This window comes from Anastrepha ludens, chromosome X, assembly GCF_028408465.1.
Source record: "Anastrepha ludens isolate Willacy chromosome X, idAnaLude1.1, whole genome shotgun sequence".
In the NCBI taxonomy this organism is placed as follows: domain Eukaryota; kingdom Metazoa; phylum Arthropoda; class Insecta; order Diptera; family Tephritidae; genus Anastrepha; species Anastrepha ludens.
Genome location: NC_071503.1, coordinates 27,636,347 through 27,661,191, shown reverse-complemented (window position 1 = coordinate 27,661,191; position 24,845 = coordinate 27,636,347). Strand labels below are relative to the sequence as shown.

Below are 24,845 nucleotides of genomic sequence, written 5' to 3'. Positions count from 1 at the left end.
TATCGATAAATTTTTTTAAATAATCTAAAAAAAAAAGGTGTCGTTCAGGAAAAGTATTGAAATAAAAAATAGAACGACCCTTTATACTCTTAAATGCAACCCTGCTCCTACTATGTAATCTACAACTCTGATGAATAAACATGTCCTCTCTTCCGGTCTTGATTTTCTACAAGCGTGTTGTGTTTTATTTCACTGCGTACAATTTTTATAGTTTCTCAACAATCGTCCACTCTCCATTTGATACTTCTTGCCTTTACACAATCTGCAAAGGCTAGGTCACTTATGTAGCGCCCTCTATCACAATCAAACGTGTATATTCAGGGGGTGCTTAACAAGACGAGGTCCATTGCCGTGAAAGTTTCTTCCACCGACCGATCCTTTGGAGTTGTGAATGCGCTGCCCCAGGTCCTTGATCATGCGTTAAAATCTCCTGTGATGAGTATTGGGCGCTTACGTAGTAGATACCCTCCAGTTTCAGCCTTGCATATCCGTGAGCGTATTGGATTCGGGAAGTTCAACACTCATCACCTATATCTCCGAATCCACTATACAGTTATCGGGGTCAATACTTTTTAAGGGTTCCGATATAAGGGCTAAATCTATATTGTTTTCTGCAGCGTTTTGCTACAGCTAGTCATGGGCTTCTCGGCAGTGGTTGATATTCAGTTGAAATAACTTTATATTCTTATTTTGCGCGCCGCCTCTTAAAAACGCGTGCATTTCCCACTTCCGGCCGCAATGCGCATTTTTTAGCATTCGTGCATGACGTAGCCTGATGCCCTTCTAAGCCGCACCGTGTACATATTTCGTGCGGTCTTTTACCCTGCATGTATTCGAAATGTGATCATATGCCCAGTATTTATGGCATCCTTTTGGGACTTCAGAATAGAACTTCTGTGACATGGCTGTGAATCCATTCGACTTTAACGGGTCCGAGCGTCAGTATCTTTTTGGCATCATCCGCGTGGAGTGATATGTAGACTGACTCCGAGCTTCCATGTGTGTTGCGCCTACTCTTAACCGAGTTTTCATAACCGAGGTTTCCGTAGCGACATCCTTTAGAGCTTTTTCAAATGTTGTGTGACAGCTTGCTGTTTTGATGTCCTTGCTTCTTTAGAGCTCAATAAGCAGTCCCCCTTTTTGTGTTGGTCCCATGGTTTGTACCTTTTCACTAAGGTCCTTAAACTCTACACTATTTCTCACTTTTCGTAGCATGTCCACATATGTCATGCATTATTTCTTTTTCTCAATTATGATGGCATCTGACTTAAACCGTATAGATTTGCCAAAATTTTTAATTCATGATGATATTTTGTGCACTTTCGCCCGCTCTTCCTTTGACTCAATAGTTTTCGGCTTCTGAGAGCGAAGATTACTGTTGTCATTGTTTCTTTTTTTGCAGTCGGGGACTTGGTTGCTGCCTGCGCTGTGATGGCTTTCGGGCTAACCCTTCTCTCAGCCTTTTTGCTGACAGTACCGCGCTATTTGGAGCTATGCTTGCTGCTTTCTACTCCTGGTTGGACCCCTGCGCTCTTCGGCTTGGCTATGGGAGCGCTCTATAATGCTGCACATTCACTACAATGTCATCTGGGACATTTTTACGTGCTCGGCGTACGAAAGGAGGAGCGCTCAACAAGCTCATACAATGCATTTGGTTTCGGCCCCGGGCAATGCCTTGCAGTTCGTTGTCCGTCCTCTGCTTTTCTTTCTGCTGTGGTTGCCTTGTAGGATCATTTTTGCCGAGATTTGATATTGGTGCCCCGATCATGACATCGATGACATTTCTAGACTGCGGTGCTATTCTCTTTGTGCGACGCTGGCTACCCGTGAGCCCGAGTGCTTCATTCTCTTTTGTATCGTTTATAGTTGCAGGTGCTTGAGAACAAGACCGTCTAATCAAAGAGCTCCTCTTAAACGCGTTTGCAGCTTTGGCTGTCAACGAGTAAACATTGCTGTGTACATCATGGCGGTTTTTGTTGTTTGATTTTTTGATTCAGTTGTGTCCATGCTCTATGGGACCCAACTCACAACCGCTATCTGTGCGCATGTACGTAGTTACCGTAAGTCCCGTGGTTATCTACGTAAACAGAGAGGCCATGATAGGATTCAAAATTCAGAGCCAGACTTCAAGCCTTCAACCCAAGCTACGTGGTCACTGAAGTGTCCTACGTGCTTTGAGTGCTCTTTGAAATATGCCATGTTTGAACGGGGCGGAGAAGCTTTCTGAAAGCAATTTTTACAAGATTTCACTCTGCATAATCAGGCAACAGAGTCTCAAAGCCCCAGCCGTTGTTCGCAAATAGGGATTAATACAGCCGCTTCGTATATGGAGAACAGACGCTGCCCCGGGAGCCGCTCAATTCGAGCCAGAGTCTTCTGGATTTTTTTTTTATGGACACTTATTTTAAAAAAGGCGGCATCTGATCGCCTGTGACACAGAAACGTTTTCGTACTGCCTAGCCTTTTCACCGCGTCCTCCGTGTCTGCCGTTGATGCTGGTGTTGCCTGTTTTGGTACATGACATTGTTATCGGTATCAATACTGGTTTCTAAACAAACGAAGTATTTTACAACCTCAAAATTATAACTGTCAACAGCGACGTGTGTGCCGATGCGTTAGTGCGCCGACTGTTTTTTTGTTGACAGAAGGTACGTCGTTTAGTCATCGTTCATCACCAGACCTATTCCCTTTGCGCCTTTATCCAGTTTGCAAGGGCAGAATTAACACCGCGGCTCTTAAGACCGATAATATCAATATCATCGGCATACGCTAGTTATTGTACGTTCTTATAAAAAACTGTGGCTGAACGAATAATTTCTGCAGCTTGCACGATCCTTTCCAACATCAGCTTAAAGAAGTCACACGACAGCGAGCCACCCTATCTGAAACCTGTTCGGTATCAAACGTCTCGAAAATGTCCTTCCTAATTCTGATGGCGCTGCTGGTATTGAGCAATGTCATTTTGCCTAGCCGTATTAGTTTGGCTTGGAAACCAAATTCAGACATCGCGGCATACAGGTAACTTCTTTTCGTACTGTCCAATGCAGCTTTAAGGTCGACGAAAAGATGGTGTGTTTCGATTTTCTTTCATGGGTCTTTTGCAAGCCTTTGCGTATTGTGAATATCTGGTCGATTGTCTAAAGCCACACTGATAAGGTCCAATAAGTTGGTTGATGGTGAGCTTTAGCATTTCACCCAATACGCTCGCTAGAATCTTATATGCGATATTTAGAATACTAATGTGGCGATAATTAGCACAGACTGCAGAATCACCCTTCTTATAGACTGGACAGAGCTCACTTAAATTCAAATCGGGATATGCTTTCACCCGAGCATATTTTGCATAGAAGCTGATGCATGCACCTTATCAGCTTCTCGCCGCCATGTTTGAATAACTCAGCCGGCAGTCCGTCGGCTTTGGTGTTCTTAAGCCGCGATAATGCTTTTCTCTCCATGTCATGGTCGGGTAGCGGAACGACAATTCCGTCGTCAACAGTTGGGGTATCTTCACATTCACACTATTTAACAAGTTCCCCCCATAATTTAAGTACTCTCTAAATGTCAGTCAACAGGTCTTTGTTCTTACAGAAAAACGCCCCGGTCTTAAAAATTTCTGTACGCCGCCAAACTTTCTGGTAGAATTTTCAGGCGTTGTTCCTATTGGCCAGCATCTAAAGCTCCTCGGCCTCAAATATCTTTTTTCTGGCAACACGTCTCTCTTCATTTCTTAGCTACCAGCAGCGATCCACCTGGCTCAAGTTGCGCCCGATCGCAGAGTGGCTCTATAAGCAGCATCCTTTCGGTGCTACGTAAAGAACGAGAAATGTTGCTCCATTGCTCGTGCATGCCGGTTTGTTGTGTAGTACTCTCTGAGAGCAGGGGTAAGAGTCGAGTGGCGAATCTTCTATCAGTCTGCTGTGATTGCAGCTTTCCGATGTCGCGTAGTTAGATGTACATTTTCGCTGCAGTGAGGCGTGTGCGTAATTTGGCTGCAAGAAGGTAATAATCCGAGTCGATGATGGGTGCTCTTATCCTACGTACATCTAAAACACTAGAAGCGTGTATGCCATCTATCACAATACGATCGATCTGGTTTCGCGTTTTTCGATCAGGAGATAGCCAGGTAGCTCGGTGTATCTTCTTATACTGGAATCTGGTGCTACAGACTACCACATTTCGAGCCCTGGCGAAGTCGAAGACCATCATCTGATTCTTTCAAATTCGCTGAGAGACGGATTTGTTATTGGCCTCACCTTTTCAGTTTTTTTCTACATGCATCCTTATGTATCACACGCCCTCGTGTGATGCTCTGCAAATCCATTGATCGCTTCCATCCAGCATTAATTACTGCCATTTTCACACTTAGTCAGTTTTAGAATAAACTCTCTGAAATTCACATTTAGTTACCCCATTGAAATAATTAACCAGACACTCAACCACATATATTATATTTACGCCATTCCTACACTTAATCAGCACTAGAGTAAGCCTCCCTCGGGTATTGAAATCTTGTCGCAATGAGGGGGCTCAGTAAGTGTGATGATCCTAAAAGTAATGCTGGCAGTAGCGCAGCTACTGGTAGGACCTCTCTTGCCCATAAGCTGGAGGATGAACACTGAAGCCAAAAGCAATCCACATCGCAGCGTCTAATCCAGAGTGGACGGCTGCAAATAGCGTTGGTTCTCTACGTTAAGAGCGACTAAGTAATATCCATAAGAAGGCGACGGGAAGCCACTAAAGTCATTTTCTCCCTATAAAATGATATGCAAAATTCAGTACGATCCAACGACCCTCCGTCTCCGGCAATACGAGGGTGCTTAGAATCCCGGAGGTATAACCAATCATACTTTTAATATTGCAAAATGAAATAGTAGAAGCATACATGAAATATAAACGTGAGAATACTATAAAAGAGAAGAAAATACTAAATATTGATTTACTCAGTTTAAGCGAAACATGGTGATCTAATATAGGCCAACATACCACAGAAACTAAAAAACTATGTATTTTATTCTGATACTGATACCTACCAGTAGTGAAATGAATTCGACACTTTTGATTCGCAAGGATCGGAGCTATTATCATATAGAAAACCACACGAAATTAACATCATAATGGGTGACTTTAATGCAAAAGTTGGATTCGAAAGGGAAGGATTTGTGGTAGCAAATACTATTCTTAACCTACCAGCAAGACGATTATTTACTTGAAAATCTTTAACAGAACTATTTGCTGAATATTTAAATACTAACCATATCCCCGATCCGCAAATCACAAAAAATGAGATACTACCGGTAATACAGCAATCAAGGAATAATAAAGCAGGCTATGATGATGTGCCGGATGAAATTCTAAAATTGATAAACGAGTGTGGGGTAGCAGTCTTGGAGTTAGTGCTCAGTTACATATAATATGATCCCGACGAATTTCTAGAAAGACGTTTATAACCGTTCCTAAAAAAAACAATACACAAAAATGTGAAGACCTCAAACTTATAAGTGATGCTTTCCATTTCAATTCAACCGGGCTATTCGGGTCATGTTCTTCGATTTCGATGTAACTTAAATATGTTGCTCTCTGGTCAAAATAATGAGACACGTATTTCTTTGTTCGCCCGAAAAAAATTTTTTTCAAGAGTTATCGGCAATTTTGTTTTTGGCCTCAAACTCGATTTTTTTTAATTATATAAGAAAAAAATTTTTTTAAATGCCCATAACTTAGTCAAAAATGAACCGATTTTAATAATTCTGGGTTCAAAATGATCGTAATTACTTACACAAGCGACTTCATGTAGAAACAATTGCAAAAAAGTAGTTGAAAATTTTTTATTTAGCAAAAAAGAAAAAAAATTTAAATTTTTTCAAAATTCAATATTTCAAAAAGTGTATTTTTTTTTTTTTATAACTTTTTCCAAATCAAAAAAACATCTCAAACTTTAATTGAGCTGCATGCCTAGTAGCTAAAATGAGTTGTTTTTGAGTAATGAATTTTTGAGTAAACACCCTGTTTCGCACTTTTTGTTTTTTGCAAAATAAAAAATTTTCAACTACTTTTTTGCAACTATTTCTACATGAAATCACTCGTGTAAGTAATGACGATCATTTTGAACCCAAAATTATTAAAATCGGTTCATTTTTGACTAAGTTATGGGCATTTAAAAAAACTTTTTTCTTATATAATTAAAAAAAATCGAGTTTGAGGCGAAAAACAAAATTGCCGATAACTCTTGAAAAAAATTTTTTTCGGGCGAACAAAAAAATACGTGTCTCATTATTTTGACCAGAGAGCAACATATTTAAGTTACATCGAAATCGAAGAACATGACCCGAACAGCCCGGTTGAATTGAAATGGAAAGCATCACTTATAAGTTTGAGGTCTTCACATTTTTGTGTATTGTTTTTTTTATATATCACTACTTTGTTGTTAAGGCTTAGTTTTGAATTTTTAGCCAACAGCCAGTATAGTTGTCTGAACTTGTTTTTGATTTCATTTCGTTTGTTTTGTATATGTCGTTTCCAATTTAGTTTTTCATCTATAGTTATGCCAAGGTACTTTGCACTAGGAAGGATTTTTATTTCATTGTTTTTTATTGTTAATTTGTGTTTCTTAGGCTTTCTGTTTGTATATATTACTTGTAACGTTTTATCTTTGTTGACTTCTATTCCCTAATTATCGAGCCATGATACAGTGACATTGTTTGTTGAAGAATGTCAGTCGCATTTTTTTTTTTCTATTTTATCCGATGCCATTAAAACCGTGTCATTCGCGAATGTGGCTATCATGCAATTTTTTGTTGTACGGATCGGTATATCTGGGGTAAATATCAGGTACAATAGAGGCCCTAGGACACTACCTTGGGGTACACCTGCTGTCATTTGCATCATGCTTGAGCATTCATCTTCGAACTTTATAAAAAAATGTCGGTTTTCCAGATAACTGCCACACCCTGTCAAAAGCTTTTGCAATATCCAGGTAGACAGCTATGCAGAATCTTTTATTTTCCATATCATTTAATATTTTGCTTATAACTCTGTGGACTTGTTGCACCGTTGAATGCTGTCATCTAAGTCCAAATTGATGGCTTGGTATTATTATATTTTTTTCTATCAGAATTTTGTCTAATCTGGCAAAGAGTATTTTTTCAAACACTTTTGAAAGAATGGGCTAGAGACTGATAGGGCGATATGATGTCGTTTCTGATGAACTTTTACCTGGTTCGGGGATTGCCATTATTTGTGCAACTTTCCAGAGGCGTGGGAAGCATTGTGTCCTTAATATGCTGTTGAATATTTGTCATATATATGTAATTGCTACATCAGGTAGTTCTTTTAGTATTTTACCATTTATTAGATCGTAGCCCGGTGCTTTTTTACTGTTCAGATTTTTCAAATGATATCTGATTTCTGCTGAGGTTGTCATTTTCATTCTCTTTTCTGGGTTACTCGTATTTACAGTTTGTTCAATGTGCCGATTGTCTTTTTCGTTTGAGAATACTGTTTTAAAGAGTTCAGCTAGTGTGTTTGCCTTCTCTATATCGGTCTTTGCCCAAGTTCCGTGTTGTGTTTTGATGGGAGGTTTATGTGGAACTGCCTTGACTAAGTTTTTAGTTGCTTTCCATAGAGAATAATTGTTAACTGCCGTGGCCCCCAAGTTATGTATGTAATACCCAAGCTTTTTATCTTGGTGTTGTTTTAATAATGTTTTTAATTCAGTTGTTGATTTGTTAAGTTTTGCCTTATCTTCGGGATGTTTAGTAGTTTGCCACTTTTTACGGAGTTTGCTTTTTTGTTGAATTTTTGTTTGATATGTATTGGAACAGACTCTTTTTGTTGAATTTTTATATTTGGTGTCGAAAGGGTGAGGGCTTTGATGATGGATTCGTTGAAAAAAGCTATTGCTGAGTCAATCTCGTTTTCCGTTTTTAATGAAATATTTATAGTCAATTGTACTTCCACTCTTTGTCGAAAATAATTCCAGTCGGTTTTATTACAATATAGTCCTCTAAAAGTTTGTTGGCGCAGAGTTCCAAGAATTGTCATTAGAAGTGCTGAATGATCCGATGATAGCTCCAAACATGACATAACAAATAGAATTTTTTGCATTGTAGTCACCTCCAGTTTCGGCTTAATTTGAAGAAATCTCGCGGAGCGTGTTCCCGTAAGATAAAAGACGGTGATCTAGTGACTGACATCCAGAGCATACTTAAATGATGGAGGGAACACTTTTCCAACCTGTTAAAGAGTGTCAGCTGCGCATGTCACAGAGAATGTGAAGATCACGATATCTTAATCGTTGACAACGGAATTGTCGTTTCGATACCCGACCATGGCGAGGTGAGAATAGCGATACGATCCAGGTTTAAGTGAGCTCTGCCCAGTCCATAAGAAGGCTCTAGCGAGCGTATTGGGTGAAATGCTGAACCATCAACCAACTTATTGGACCTTATCAGTGTGGCTTTAGACCTGAAAAGTCGACCATCGACCAGATATTCACAATACGCCAAGTCTTGGAAAAGACCCATGAAAGGAGAATCAACACACACCACTTTTTCGTCGACTTCAAAGCAGTACGAAAAGAGTTACTTATATGCCGCGATGTCTGAATTTGGTGTCCCAGCAAAAACGAAGAGTCGTCAAAATTGGGAAGAACCTGTCCGAACCGTGTGGTATCAGACAGGGTGACTCGCTGTCGTGCGACTTTTTTAACACGATGTTGGAGTCGATCATATGAACCGCAGAGCTTTATCGCTCAGGCACATTTTTTATAAGAACGTTCTATTGCTAGCGTATGCCGATGATATTGACATCCTTGGCTTTAACAACCGACAGGCAGATATCTACAGCCAGCCAGAAGTGTTTATATAATAGAGAAGATTGATTAGATTTAGGTTGGCGCACTGCCCCAGGCTGTCGAAGAAATTGGTGCCCAGGGACCTTAGTCTTCTAGCTGCCGAGCCCTGACATTTACTGATAAAATGCTCTACAATCTCTTTCTCTGGAAGGTCCCCACAGCTTCTGCAATAGGGGTTATATGGTAGCCCTACCTTTTTCGCGTGTGTACCGATCGTCCAGTAAACACAGTTACGAATTTTGAAATTGAATGGCGAGGAGTCCAAAGGACATCGAAATAGCCCACGAAGAAATGGAGCTGCATCTTTTCTGCGTTTTTCTGAGAAATATTTTGTGCAGTTCCCCTTGAACAACTGTCAGGGGGGAAGCCGATGGCCAGGTATAAGGTCTCTGAGACCAATTCAGTCACCTTTCTTGCGAGATCATCAAGAACTTTATTTCCCTATATGTTCCTATGCCCTGGAATCCAGATCAAAGAAATGTTACCTGCATTCCCAAGAGATTTCATCTCCTCCTTGCAGGAGTTTACTAATTTCGTTCTGCGCCATGGCGTCGTCAGAGCCTTAAACGCGGCTGGACTGTCGGAAAACTGTTAATTTCTCCCTCGCTCCCGCTTTCCATATCGCAAAGTCTTCTTCTTGAAAAACACTAGCAGTGCTCGGGAGTTTAAAGGAGATACATAAATTGGCTGATTTAGAGAAAACCCCTGCTCCGACTCCTTATTCCATCTTGGAACTGTCAGTAAAGACAGAGGCGTAAGCTTCTGCCTCCAGAGGCCAATCTACTTTAACCTGATTGCACTTTGAGCTGTTGACAGTTGACATCCTCGTCACTGTTGACAGTTATGATTTCGAGGTTGTAAAATACTTCGTTTATTTGGGAACCAGTATTGACATCGTTAGCAATGTCAGCCTAGAAATCCAACGTAGAATCTCTCTTGCCAACAAGTGATACTTTGGACTAAATAGGAAATTGAGTAGGAACGACCAAACTAGCACTATAGGCCCGTCCGAACGTATGGCGCAGAAGCGCGGACGATGGCAATATCCGATAAAGTGTCGCTTGGAGTGTTTGAGAAAAAGATTCTGCAAAAGAGCTCTTGAGTTTTACAACTACATAGACATAGCGTACCGAATAAAGATCCAGCGGCTACGTTGGCTGGGTCCCGTCGTCCGAATGGATACGAACACTCTGGCTCTGAAAGTATTCGATGCGGTACCAGCTTATGGTAGCAGAGTTCGTTGGTACATGGTATTTTTAGCTGCAGCAGCTTCGAGACACTCCTGGTTATGCCATTGGTTCCTTAGTGTCGGGCGCTTGTAACCAATTGATCGTTCAGCGGCAGTGTGCAAGGAACGGGATATGTGCGCCCAGAGACCGCTTTCGTCGCGGGTAGAGAGTCAGGTTGCAGAAGCAACTGTGAGAGTTGAGCGGTGTACGCCTCATCTATCCGTTGTGATTGCAGCTTATCGTTGTCCAGTTTTCGCCGTGCACTAGATCGTTCACTGTCCGCATTGGATAGGCGTAAGAAATACAAATAAGAATTTCATTGTAATCATTCTAGATTTGGAAGCGGCATTAAATAGTTACTTAATTGTATAAATGATTGTTTTAAAGTTGTAATAAAGTTTTATTTTTTTCCTTTAAGAACGCCCAATCGAGGCCACGAGGGTCTTTGGAAAGCCTCCTTAATTGTGGGGTTGTTTACGGAAAATATCCCGTAAAATACGGAAATCCTTCCTTAAGGATTGTGTAACATGGTTTGGTGCTGTGGCTGATGTATTCAACTGAGTGTAAAGTGAAGGGGAATTAAGAGAAACAGAAAAAATTTAAAATAAAGAAAAGCACAGGATAACATTTGTAATATTTGCTCAATCTTATGAATCTGACACGACCCTCCGGGATAAAAGAGCACACCTTCTTAGAAGGTGTAAAAATTAACAAATTAAAACGAGGCCTGTAGAGCTGATAACTGAACAATGATGTGTAACAAAAGTTCCGGTTTATAACAAAAGCTTAGCTCTGCGATTCCCAATGGGAGCCTCCGGGACACAAAAGCTCCTCTTCCTAGAAGAGGTTACAATTTCTTAGTGCTAGTAAATAAAGAATTTTACAGCCTATAATGAAAACAGAATATTTTGTGTAACTTAGTTCAATTCTGTGAATCTGACCTCCAAACCCTATTGTGGATAAGGACATATAACTTAAAATTTACTTGAACATAAACAAAACATTACGAAACAAGGAATACAGTTAATGAAAATGTTCATATGTAAAAAGTAAAAAACACAACTTCAAAGTTCGCTTATTATCATCAAAGAGGAGCTCTTCTACTCCTATATCTTACACAATCATGTTGGCTGGGTGAATCCGCGACTCCTTGAAACTTAGGTTGGAATTCACAACTCGGGTAGCAACTGGTTACCATGCTTTGCGATCCTGCAGAAGTCGCCAGAAAGGTCCTGGTACGTCCTATTTGGGTGCACGTTGTCGTTCCCATAACAACACGGTAACCATTCCTTGACTTTATGAATATTTCCAGGGTACACATAAGAGCACACTGGAAATTGCGTTCGGTCACATGCTGTGAAGCAAGTTGTGCCGTAATAGAATAACACTGCCCTTCCTCGACAAAATTGTAAATCCTTCACAGACTAATTCACGTGAAACACCAAGCAATTGTATGCCGCCGTACACATAAGAACGGTAAAAGTATTAGAAAATATAGTTAAGGTTCCTTTCTTCTTCGTTTGCAGGAACCTGTCAAAGTGTAAGGACGGACCTTTCAAAACTTATTTGATGCAAAAAGAGTTAAAACTATATATCTACAATAAAAAAAGAATAATAATGAAAAAAAATTTGAAATAGCTTAATATTTAGGAAAAGTTTTTTTGCATATTATGAAAAGGAGCCTGGGCAAGCTAAAAGCTTAATATTTCAAAATTGGAAATTATGCAAAAGAAGCGGGTGCCAATTCTTTATTTTATTATTTATGACAATTTATTCATAATAGCCGTGTGCCAAACGAAAATATAACAATTTTAAAATTGTACTATTAAAAAACATTATTTTACCTTTGCTATACTGAGCGAACATAACTTGATGAAAGTATATTAATAAAAAATAGTTTAAAAAAAACTAAAAAACACGCTTTCATTGCTAATCGAACTAAAAATTAGAAAATAAATTTTAATGACAAAGAGACCTATAATGAAGTAATAGCAAATCGAACGATCAGTCATAGTCAACTACCTCAGAACAGAAACAGTTTTTTTTTAACTATTTTTTATTATGAATGAAAATTATTGTTATCATTGCAGTCAGTGAATTAATGATTCGATATATTCTTGTTATATTTAATTCCTTTCTTATCGACTGTGAGTCTAAAGCTATGCAGTTATCGGCCGTGATAAAGAAGTAATCGCGATGAAGAACTTAAGGGGTAACACCACTGTACACGCGTAAAATAAACACGATTTTTAAAGAATTTTTTTGTATAGAAGGAAAGGGAAAACAATCACTATGATTTGGGAAGTTATTACTTATATACTAAAATACAAAACTACAAAGTTTGATCGAAAAATTTTACAAAATGGCCGCCATTGGAGACATTTTTGTATTGTGGTTTTGCATTTGAAGGAAAAAACTCTATTTTGGACTAAAAAAACGGGACTTAAATAATTATAACAATTGTTTAAGTTAATCTATCGAAAATCCCCTACGCTCTTCTCTTAAGAAGGTTATTATACAGACGTAGTGAAAAACCTGATTAAAAATATTTAAAATTGTTTGAGTTATGCTGCGTGCCAATTTCAGAAAACGTGTTTTGAGAAAAACGCGTTTAAAGTTTGGAAATTTGGAGAAGTCGTTAGGTAGCAGTCACTAACGCTTGGTTAAAAGCTTAAAATATTTATGAAATGAACTTCGGTAACGTATAAAACTTTTTGTTCTGTATTTTAAAAGGTTCAAAGAATTTTTTAAGCTTATAAAAAAAAAATCAATTTTTTGAAATTCCTACAGTGGTGTTACCCCTTAATTCGTGGAGGGAGCCTGAGAAACGGCTACCCCACTCCTGAAACGGAGAGGTAACAACAAAATATACTGACATAATCAATATGTTACATACTTTTTCCCATATAGTTCATTGATTGAATGTCGAGCCTTGTTTTTCTGAATGAAAATTATTGTTTTCATTTAGTCAGTGATTTATAGTCCGATTTAATTGTGCTATATTTAATTCCTTCTTTACCGACTATATGTCCAAAGAAAGGCGAGCATTGGCCTTGACACAGAATAGATACTCTCAGCAGAGAAAAAGGAGACCGTGGATTATATTGACACAATCAAAACGAGATGTAAAGTTCCAGTTCGGTTTTTTTAATATAGTTCATTTTTGTTGTGGATTGTACTTTAATCAATAAAATTTTATAAATGAAATTATGGTGATGATAACTTCCTTCTTTACTTGCCAAAATTTTGTTCCGTAAAATAATTTCAAAATTTATGTTTTGATTATTTTATTGTAATTAACAAATTTACATCTTATATGAAAATTATTTCATCTTATATGAACATTGAATCGAGTGAATTTGCGTGTATGAGACTTGTAGTATCTGCGCATGTGTAAAGACTACACAAAGTGAGAATGCAAATACCCTGAAAACGTTTCAGCCTTCTATTCGTACTGCAGGGCCGCGTGCCTGAGCAAGTTCGAATTCGAAAGAGTAAGTCGTATACTACCGAAATCAGTAAGAGTAACTCAGAGAGTACAGACATGCGCAGACCGCGCGTTAGCTCTGTCATTCTTACTTTTCTACAGAAGATCTAAAAAAAGAAAATTTGAATCCTAGGATTGCCAGGATAACGGAAAACTTTTATCAAATTATTGCATTGTCATCGGTCCTTGATAGGTGTGCAAAATTCCAAGTCGATCAGATTTTTAGAAGCCAGTGAATATTAAGCTCAAAGATTCCGTTACATTCATTTATACAGACATACATACAGCCCGAGCTAATAACAGTGTGTTAATGTTAAAAACAAAATAAAATTGTAATAGTAATATTGGATGCCTTGATAATAAAAGTGAACGAGCTAAATGGGGCTATTAATGCAAAAAAAAAAAGTCTTAGATGAGCAAATCAAAACCCAACTTCATACTAAGTAGATCTCTGAGGCACAACACGCCTAAACTAAAGGGAAATCGAAACTTCCCTTCACAATAAGGAGTACTCACTTGTCGCATTTATAGACATAGAAGGTGCTTTTAATAATATTGAACCCATTTTATCTGAAATTGTAAAATTGGGTATTAATTACTCCATCCGGAAGATGATCGAACAAATGCTTCAAAATAGAATAATCACTTCAGAGCTTGGGTTAAGCCGTATGAGAATATACGCCGTCAAAGGCACTCCTCAAGGCGGAGTACTTTCACCCCTTCTCTGGAATCTCGCTATAAACAGTTTGCTTCGAAATCTCGAAAAAGCAGGCTGCAAGGTTGTAGCCTATGCAGATGATATTGCTCTCTGCGTGCCAGGCAAACACCTGAATACCCTCACTGAGCTCATGCAACGCTCAATCAATATTCTGTCAAAATGGTGTACCGAATGCGGACTAAATGCGAATCCAACAAAGACAGATCTTGTTCTCTTCAATAGGAAACAACAATCGCCTCCACTGCAAACAATAATATTAAAAGGGGAATCATTACTTCTATCAGATTCAGTTAAATATCTAGGAGTTATTCTAGATAGGAAGTTGAGTTGGAAATTGAACATTGAAAACAGATGTAAAAAAGCTTTCATAGCTATTTATACTTCTAAGAAAGCTCTAGGCAAAACCTGAGGTTTTTCACCTCGGATCATTTATTGAATATATATATACCTCGATCACCAAACCGATACTCTTCTACGGTGTGGTTGTATGGTGGGCAGCACTCGAAAAACGGTGTAGAGTAGCCACAATTGATCGAGTCCAAGGAACAGCCTGCATCCTGATAACAGGATGCTTAAGTACAACACCTACTAAGGCTCTAAATACGTTGCTTCACTTGTTCCGTATCGATCTGGCTGGCAAAGCGATTGCAGCGAAAGCAGCGACACGCAGGAATGCTATATCGAAATGGAAAAAGTATCTTGGCCATTCGGCCATACTGAACAGGAACACTGTTATCTCTTCCGACATAGACTATCATGTAAGTCTTCCATCACCACCCTTGCTATTCTCCTGTTCACTCCCAACTCCAATTCCCCTCACATCAATCTATCATTTAGGTTACCCGACTACTGTAGTGTATTCCAAGCCGAAGTATGAGCTATCTGGTATGCCGCGAAAACTATCTTAGAAAAGAGAATATCACTAGAGGATATCCGCTTTTTCACTGACAGTCAAGCGGCCGTTCGAGCCTGTCGCTTATCTCTTAACGTAATAAGTGTTCAGAATGCTGTCCAAGTTATCTGGATACCGGGTCACAGTGGATTCGAAGGTAACTGCAAAGCTGATGAGCTCGCAAGAGCTGGAGCTGCGCAATCAAATGTTAATAACTTACCCACAATCCACATTCCGCTCTCAACAAGTAAAATGATCATTGATCGAGAATTTCACAACATTGCTGATCGGAGGTGGCGAGTGGAAACTACCTGCGTTACGACCAGACAAATCTGGCCATCCTACAATCTGAAACAGACAAAAACCCTTATAAGTCTTTCGATACACGAACTAAGGCATATAATATAATAATATTTGCTGTGCAGTTATCCCGGTCTAGCCAGAGGTCGACTCGCTCTTCTAGGCTCCCCAACAATTGACAATCTTTCAGTACTCTCGGACCTGAAAATCGAATCTCTCATCAAATTCTCGAAACGAATTAATATCTTTGACCAAAATGTACAATAAAAATCTCGGTTAGGTGGGGAAATCATATAACATAATGAGCTCTAGGGCAACACAACGGACCCAACTTGCGGTCTATGTGGCACTCCGATGCGGGGCACCCTTAAACCAACCAACCCAACCAAATAGAAATGGTTACAAAAAATAACTTTTATAATGCTTATTATTTCTATTCCTTTAATACGTATTGTAATCTACTACTTTTTTTTTACTGATTTTTATACTTGCTTTACTTAATTGTTTGACAATAATTTAAATATTTTGTATTGTTAAGAGTTATGAGTTAATATATAAGTTTGTTTTTACATATTTTAAGACGTTTAGCTATTTAAAAAGGAATAAAATTATTTTAAATTTGATAATTTTTAAGTTTAACTTTTTTTGACACAGTATTTAAAAATTAATGATATTAAAATATATTTTATTTAAATCTTTACACATTTTTTTGAGCTTGTGCAAATTTTCGCAACTTAATCTTTAGAAATGTAACAATTATCGATTTTTGGCCCGTAAAACTCCTCGATTTTCCATAGTGCGCCGGAGCTACAAGTAGTCATTATCGACAGCGGTCAGCTGGAAGGCAAAATCACAAACCATAAATGGCTACTCGTGGAAGAGAAAAAAATGAGATTGATTAGCACATGGGTAACTAAGGCTCTAATAAAAACTGGGTCTTGCTTGATGGCGTCAAATGGCACAAAGGAGTGAAAGTGGTCGGAAACAGCCACAAGGAGTCCTGAGAGCTTCTTACATCCTGTACCCGTAGCCTTGACGAACTATCGCCTGGATGCAAATTGGATATGGCATTCAAACGACTGTGAAGGTGGAGATCCCATCTCCATTAATGGAGGATGAAACTATACTCTCACTGATAAAAAGTCAAAACGAAGAGGTGCATCCCGAATATTACACCATAGTGAAAGGCAGTGCAAGGGATAAGGGAAACGGCAAAATTCTATGTCTAAGTTTTAGCCATTGATCGAAGCAAATAATCAAATACCTGCACGGTAAATTGGGATACGGGATAGGGCATCTTAAAGTGGTCCTACCCGTAGAAACGGACAAGAGCAGCAATGAAACCACAGGCGCTGAAGGTGGCGCAAATTAATTTGGATCACCGTACGGCGGCAACGGAAGACTAGCTACTCTTTATGGAGGAAAAAGGAGTGGGGGACAAAGTCGCTGACCTTGAAAAGCCCAATTACGCTCTATTGGTTCCTGCCACTAAAGGTAAGATAAGAGGTTGCATCTTGGTTAGGAAAAACTGTAATTGCAAGTTCACTAACATATTTCCCTTCCCACACTTTTGCAGCGTAGATATGGCGACGGCAGTATGTGAGCAGAGCGGAGGCCCTAACCTTCTGCACCATCAGCATACATGCCATTTGAAGAAAAGGTACGAAGAGACCTGGTGCAATGGACCAGCGGAAGGGGAGTGGATCTGATGGTACGAAGCGATGCGAATGCGCACCATTCAGCATAGTGCAGCAGCGACATTAATGGACGAAGGGAGTATACTTTTGAATACTTATTCTCTACTAATCTTACTATATGTAACCGGGGTAATCATCCCACATACTATAATACAATATGATTACTAGAAGGGTAAGTCTGTAGAAAGAGCACTGCCCGAAGTTGTAGGGACGATGAGAGCGAGAAGGAGCGTTCAACAATGTTGATGCGAAATCGATAAATTCAGCGTGGACGAACATAGGTACAAACGAAAAGATTATTTGATGGCCTCCTTCTCGAACTTAGGCATCACTAGTCTAGGAAAAACCAAAGGAACCCCACAGGGGGTATTCTCACCGTTATTGTGAAACCCAGTCTTAAATAAATTGCTTATTACCCTGAGCAAGAAAAGGATCAAAATAGTTGCGTATGCAGACGATGTAGTCATCCTGATGACAGGGAAGTTTCTCTTGACTATCAGCGCGTTCATGCAATCAGTGTTAAGGGAACTCTCCAAGTGGGCTCCCTCAAACGGTCTAATAATTAATCCAGCCAAGACCGAACTAGTTCTGTTCAATAGAAAATATAAGATACCGAGTTTTCATTTACCATCTATAGATGGTGCAATACTAACCCTAATTTTCTCCAGCGTTTTAGTGAAACCTATATGACCTCTACTTGGGAATTTCTCTAGGAATAGGCTAAGAGTAGCCAACTCGCTTAGACCATGTAGGTCCGTTGTGGTACCACTGGATAACGCGGATGCCTTAGTGGTTACCTAGTATTAGACTCTCTTATGAAGCATATGATAGGTTTTATCCCAATAACGGATAGTCCTAGCTAAGGCTGGACAATTACAGAGGAAGTGTTCTATTGTTTCTTCCTCTTCCTCGTCTCTACTACTTCTGCCGTATTCATGCGAAATTTTCCTTGCCTACTAGCGTGCCTACCAATGACCAGGGACACAAGCCACGACCTTCGAGAACACGTATTTTCTTCTCTCCACGACCTATTAGCCTCCTCGATAATATTATTTTTTTTACCATTTATTTATGTATATATTTATCATAGTTCTTGTCACGGCGTGTTTGTTATAGTGAACAGTTACTTCATTTATGACTAAGACTTCTGCCTAGTAGACGTTACTAATTCTTTTGAAAAAACTCCATAGGTTGGGCCCATCTATGTAGAAATTAATTTCCCCTCCTCTCCCCGGTCTTTGAGTTTCCACTCTCTGCTTGACGGGATGTCAGTCTTGAAGAGCCTATGGAAGGTAGCTTTAGATCAAGAATAGCCAACTTCTGGCTTATAAATACTCATGGTACACTGCATCAAAAAATTATAAATACAGCTCTGACTTTCGGAAGAAAGTGATAATATCTTTAGGGTTAAACGATTTTTGGTGAAAATTTTTACTCTCGATTAATTGTAACTTTATGAGGATGAAATAGCTTTAACGATTCTTTGACAATTTCTAACCATTTCCTTTTCATTTGAGTAAAACCCCACATTCCGTTAAACTTAACTCAAATAATTTTTCATACAGCAAATATATATCGCGAAAATCACTCAATGCTTGCTGTTTTAAATAGCGGTAAATATTTTTGTGACATATGTACAGTAGAGTGTCCCAAAAAAATTAAAGTGTTTTTTTTTTTAACGCATACCCTCTTATTTTGTTTGAATGGTCTCAAAACATCAAAAAATAAAGTTTCGTCTATTTAGAATCACGGCAACCCGTGCCGAGTTGCGCAGAAACCTGTCGGTACTTGTATAGTACGGCGCGCGCGAACTGTCGGATTGATTGCATATAATTACTTGTTTATTTTATTAGTAATCGCGTTTTTTTTCGTGTAATCAATATGTCAGTGGAGTTACGAAGTTCCAAAAAGGAGATATTTCTAATAGGGGACGTAAAACATCAAATCACCGGTTCTAAACTTCCCTCTAACGGGCAAGTACTGGCAGTTTTGTTCTTTAATATTCGTGAAGTGAACTTAAGTGTCAATGAAAGTGCAAATCTCACAATTCGTGAGTGTATTATTTATTGGGAAAAGGCACGTATACCGACCAGATCAATATCTAAATGTGTTAAGAAACTAGTTAACTTATACCAAGTTTGGAGTGAATTGCAAAAAAATGCGAAAAAAATTCAAGAAGTGTTTGAACAGCGTCGAAAGGAGTTTGTTTCAAACTTAAAGAATTTGTTTGACATTGCACATGCCGATGCTCTTCAATCGATTACAATAAATGAAGATAAGATCTTCTTGCAGCGCCAAAGAGAACCATGTCGGCCCGGTCACTTGGCCGGAGTGGACAAAAAACTAACAAACAAAGAGGAAAGGACGCGCCTTAGAATCATAGAGGAAGAAAAGCGACGTGCTAAACATTTTTCATCCTTAGCCCCATCAACATCATCTTGCGAACCACCACTAGAAAAGTCCTCTTCTGATTGTGAAATAACAGAATTAGAAGAAAATATGCCCAGCGCAAGAGAAGCCTCCTCTCAGCTCGATAAAACTTCTATGCGGAAAAATATCATAACTCCCAAGTTAGTTGCCGCATAACACAGGTGTCAGTTAAGTGTGAGGGATTCTGTTTTTATAATTGAAGCTACTATTGAGGCTCTGGGGCACAATACGGATGAATTCCCTATAAGCAAGTCCTCCATCCATAGAGTTCGTACGGAAATGAAGCTATAAAATTTTTATTTTCAAAACAAGGTCCCGGACACGATAACTGTCCACTGGGACGGAAAACTGTTGCCAGCTCTAGATTCACGTAAAAGTAAAGAAGAACACCTACCGGTAGTTATTACATACGATATCAAAGAACAAATTATTGCTGTTCCTAAATTGGATAGCTCGACAGGAAGGGAACAAGCAGACGCAGTTTGGGATGCTATTACGAACTGGAACCTTGAAGACAAAGTGCAGATTCTCTGTTGTGATACTACTGCTTCTAACACAGGCCGCATAAATGGAGCATGTGTGCTTCTCGAACAAAAACTGGGTAGAGAAGTGCTTATTTTTGCTTGCCGTCATCACGTTTACGAATTAGTACTTAAAGGCGTGTTTGAAGTGAAAATCAGTCAAGTAACTACAAACCCAGACATCCCATTATTCAAGAAATTCCGAGAAAACTGGAAAAATATCGATCCCGAGAAAAAACAAAGCTGTACAGAAAAGCTATCTTGTTTTAATGTTTCGAAAATTGACAAACTGCTAGAATTCTACAAAACGGAATTAACCAAAGAAATCGTTAGAGATGACTATCGCGAATTAATTGAGCTTTCAATTATATTTCTTGGCGGAGATTCAGAGAAGAAATTTAAGATTCGGCACCAGGTGCTATGCACCAGGCTCGATGGATGGCGAGAGCCATTTATTCGTTAAAAATATCGTTACTTAGCTCTGAATTCAGATTTCAAACAAGGATAAGGCAGCTCTGTTGGACGTGTGTCTGTTCATCGTGACATCCTACGTAAAACCCTGGCTCCAATGTATTTTAGCAGTAAAGGCGCCGTATCAGGATTTGTGTTTTTTGAAGGCCATGAAAAATTACGAAACAATAGGCAAAAGCATTTCAAAAGCAGCTTTGCAGAAGTTTTGCCAGCATTTTTGGTATTTGACAGATGAAGTATCTATTCTGGCTTTATTTGATGATGATGTCAATCTAGAAACTAAAGTAAAAATGATTGCTAACTTAACTAGAGAAAACCCAACAGCTCACAATAAACGTTACATTGCATGCAAAGAAGAACTCTGTGGCCCACTTTTTGGTACGTTAATTAAGCCCTGATTTTGTTCTTTTACTAAGTTTGCTAATTGGTATAATTGATAACTGATCTATCTGTTTAAATTTCAGAGAAAAACATTGATGACTTCGTCGCTGTCAAAAGCAAGTTCCTGTTTAATCGACTCCAGATTGACGACAGTTTTCTGAACAAGTGCCCCTCTTCGTGGTCAAATGATGATTCGTTTCTACAGGCTAAAAATAAGCTGCTAGGACTGAAATCAGTTAATGATACGGCAGAAAAAGCGGTTAAGTTAATACAAGACTTCCATGGTTTGATCACTGTTCAAGAGGAGCAAAAACAATTTTTATTTCGTTCCGTTCAAGAGCACAAACAGGTATATCCCGACTGTAAAAAGCAAACTTTGAAAAGAAAATTTGATGATTGATGTCCCTTTTATAATAAAAGGAAAATAAATACGAAATATGGTTTTTATTTTTATTTATTTAATTAATCTAAAAATTCAACTAAACTTTTCTCTATTGTGAGCCTATAGCTTTCATACTAACTTTTAAATTTAAAGTTTGACATCAAGTCGGCACGGGTTAATGACTTCCGATCTCAATAATATTTTATATTTAAGTTTTTAGAGTCAAATGAAAAAAAATAAAGGGTATGCGTATTAAAATTCCGAAAAAAAAAATCCCCCTTGTAGCCTGGGACACCCTAATGTACAGTTCCTAGAAACCGTACTCGTTTTGTTTAGGGCGTTTTTATACTTTTGATCGTAAACACTTCGACATGGAGTGTCAGGCACCAAAAAAGCATTTAGGAGTACCGGTTGATATTAAAAAATTAATTATAAAATTAAAGCTAGAAGGAAAGAGCTACGATGAGATATCAGCAACTGTTGACAGACCACGTGCTACCATTCAATCCGTCGTAAAAAATTTGAAAAGAATGGAACGTTCATCATGGCAAAAGGGAGAGGGCGAAAAAAAAATTTAATCAGTATACGGAGCGAATAAACGAATGGTTAAAGCTGACCCGAAAATTGGATCACCTAAGATTGCAGCGAACCTTGAGCCAGCCCCCAGTTTGTGAACCCAAAAACTATAAGAAACTTCCTGAAATCCAAAGGTTACAAGGGGTGCGTCTCACGTAGAAAGCCATTTATATCAACGAAGAAGGCAAAAAAGCGATTGGAGTACGCGAAAACCTATGTTGATAAGCCAGATGACTTTTGGAACGATGTTTAATTTATAGACGAGAGTAAATACATGTTTGAGTCAGATGGAAGAAGATTTGTATGAAGCAAAGCGAATACTGCTCACAGAAAGGAAAGCCTCACTCCGAAAGGAAAACCACCTCCAATTGAGCATTTGTGGGATATTTTGGAAAAAAAATTAGAAAGCACAAAACAAAGAGCAATTGAAGCGAATTATCGAAGAGGAGTGGCAAAATATTTCGCCTGATGAAACCAAGAAGCTGGTATGTTCCATGAAAAGTCGACTGAAGGGTGTAATTGAAACAAATGGATACCATACGTCTTTTTGAAACCTATACATATTAAGTAAACTTTAAATTTCCTTTACTGTATGTACAATTTGTTTATGTAAAATTTTGAAGATAACTTCTTTTGTATTATATCTGCTATGAATATCCGTAACAATAGATTGAAGAGAGTAAAAATTTTCACCAAAAACCGTTTAATCCTAAATCTATTATCACTTTCTTCCGAAAGTCAGTGCTGTATCTACAATTTTTTGATGCAGTGTATGTGGTATAGAAGCGTTGCCATGTCTTATATATATATATAATTGGCGCGTACACCCTTTTTGTGTGTTTGGGGGTCCTCCTCCTATTTGTGGTGTGCGTCTTGATGTTGTTCCACAAATGGAGAGACCTACAGTTTTAAGCCGACTCCGAACGGCAGATATTTTTATGAGGAGCTTTTTTATGGCAGAAATACACTCGGAGGTTTGCCATTGCCTGCCGAGGGGCGACCACTATTAGAAAAATGTTTTTCTTAATTTTGGTGTTTCACCGAGATTCAAACCGACGTTCTCTCTGTGAATTGCGAATGGTAGTCACGCACCAACCCATTCGGCTACGGCGGTCGTCTTCCATAGCACCATACTATTAAGTCTAAGCGCTGAAGTGGCCGCCACGCGATCTCCTACCAGACTTAGAGCAAGCAAGTTGACTAGCACCTCAAGCGCTTTATTAGGGGTGGTCCTTAAAGCGACGGTGATGCATAAAAACGCAGTTCTTTGAACCTTGTTAAGCAGTTTTATATAACTTCCCATTTGAGTTGATGGTCACCACGCAAGTATTCCATAGGCTAAACTACGGAAGTATAAAGTGTGTGATACGAGGTGTAAATCCCCATTTGATTTCGACCGCTTTTTGTATGTGTGCAATGCAATGTTGGCCTTTTAAATTCTATTCTTAATATTAGATATTTACGTAAGTTTCCTGTCTAATATGATTCCTAAGTATTTCACATTCTCCTTCAAAGGTATCTCTACACCCTTGAAAATTGTCGGGAGACTGTGAGTAGTCTATGTTTCCTTGTAAAGATAATTAGTTCAGTTTTATCGGGGTTTATTCCGAGTCCCCTATCCTCTGTCCAGTTACTAAGCGTAGCTATGTTAGAACGTGCTGGGATACTTGCCTTTAACCGCGATTGCCAAGTCGTCAGCGTAGGCTGTGACGTGGCATCTCCCTCTCTTTAGAGTCAGCAGCAAGGAGTTCACTACCAAAATCCAGAGGCGACGGGATAGGACCCCTCCCTGAGACCTGCAGACCTGTCTCCTTATTAATGGGTTGCGTAATCTTGCAGTTACTTTTCTTCTGACAATTATGGTATCGATCAAAGTAGCAACATTAGATTCGAATCCAAACTCTTGAAGAGCACCCGTTATGGCGCTTGTATTAATGTTGTTAAAGGCTCCTTCAATGTCTGCAAAAGCTACCAAAGCGAACCCTTTTTCTGTCAGCATCTTTTCCACGAACCAGACATGCGAGTGTAAAGCAGTTTCTGAAGATTCGTCTTTTATGTAGGCGTGTTGTGGCGGGGAGAACCTGCTGATTGGTATGACGCCCCGTAGATACTTATTGACAATCCTTTCTAGAATTTTGAGGGGAAAGACGTAAGACTGATAGATCTGAAGTCTTTAGGATTAGTGTGTGAGGACCTGCCTGTCTTGAATATGAAGGATACTTTAGCGAAATTTAGCCCTTATTCATGCAGGTGATTGCTGAAACTCTGCCGGATAAATACCATCTAGTCCAGGTGATTTATATGAACCAAAAGTGCTAATAGCCAAATCAATTTTCTCATTTGAAACCATGTGATCTCTTAGATTTGATTGCCGCCCATCCTTAGCAGAGTCATTGGGATCTGCTCGCTTGTTGCCTGGGAAGTGTGTGTCTAGGAAGATACCTAAAGATTCCTTACTTTACGTGGTCCATGTATTTCCCAGACCCTTGAGATAGCTAGGCTACATGGTGTCTTTGCTTCTTAATCTGGCCACTTCTGTAGTTTCCTCAATTTCTTTTCAGTAGTTTTAACGGGATCCACGTTGCGCAGTTTTAACTTCTTGTGGTCTTGGCCAAGTTGAATAGAGTCCTATAGGATTTTCGTAACGATGTTATTTCTTTTGTCCACCAAGGTGATTTTGTCTTTCCTCTATGGTGTACAACCGGACACCCAGCTTTTAGAGAACTATTCATGGCTTTCGTTAAATGATTAACCAATCCGTCCAGTTCTCCGTATATGGTAGGATCTGGGGTGCGTTTATTTGGCTGTAAAGCCCTTAAAATGTTGCTGTGTACTCACCAATCGGTTCTTCCGATATTCCTAAACTTGTAAACTTGGAGAAGCATATGGTCAATAACAAAATGTATGTAA

The 24,845-nt window shown here is 39.0% G+C and overlaps 1 protein-coding gene across 1 annotated transcript in view; it reads right to left on the bottom strand.

Annotated features, from left to right (window-relative positions):
- Positions 1-10,153: 10,153 nt before the first annotated feature.
- LOC128869853 (uncharacterized) overlaps positions 10,154-24,845 on the bottom strand; it is an 85,669-nt gene continuing 70,977 nt past the window's right edge. The window contains exon 3 of the mRNA XM_054112455.1: positions 10,154-10,355. Within this exon, the coding sequence (XP_053968430.1) occupies positions 10,154-10,355 (202 nt within the window). The remainder of the gene's footprint in view (positions 10,356-24,845) is intronic.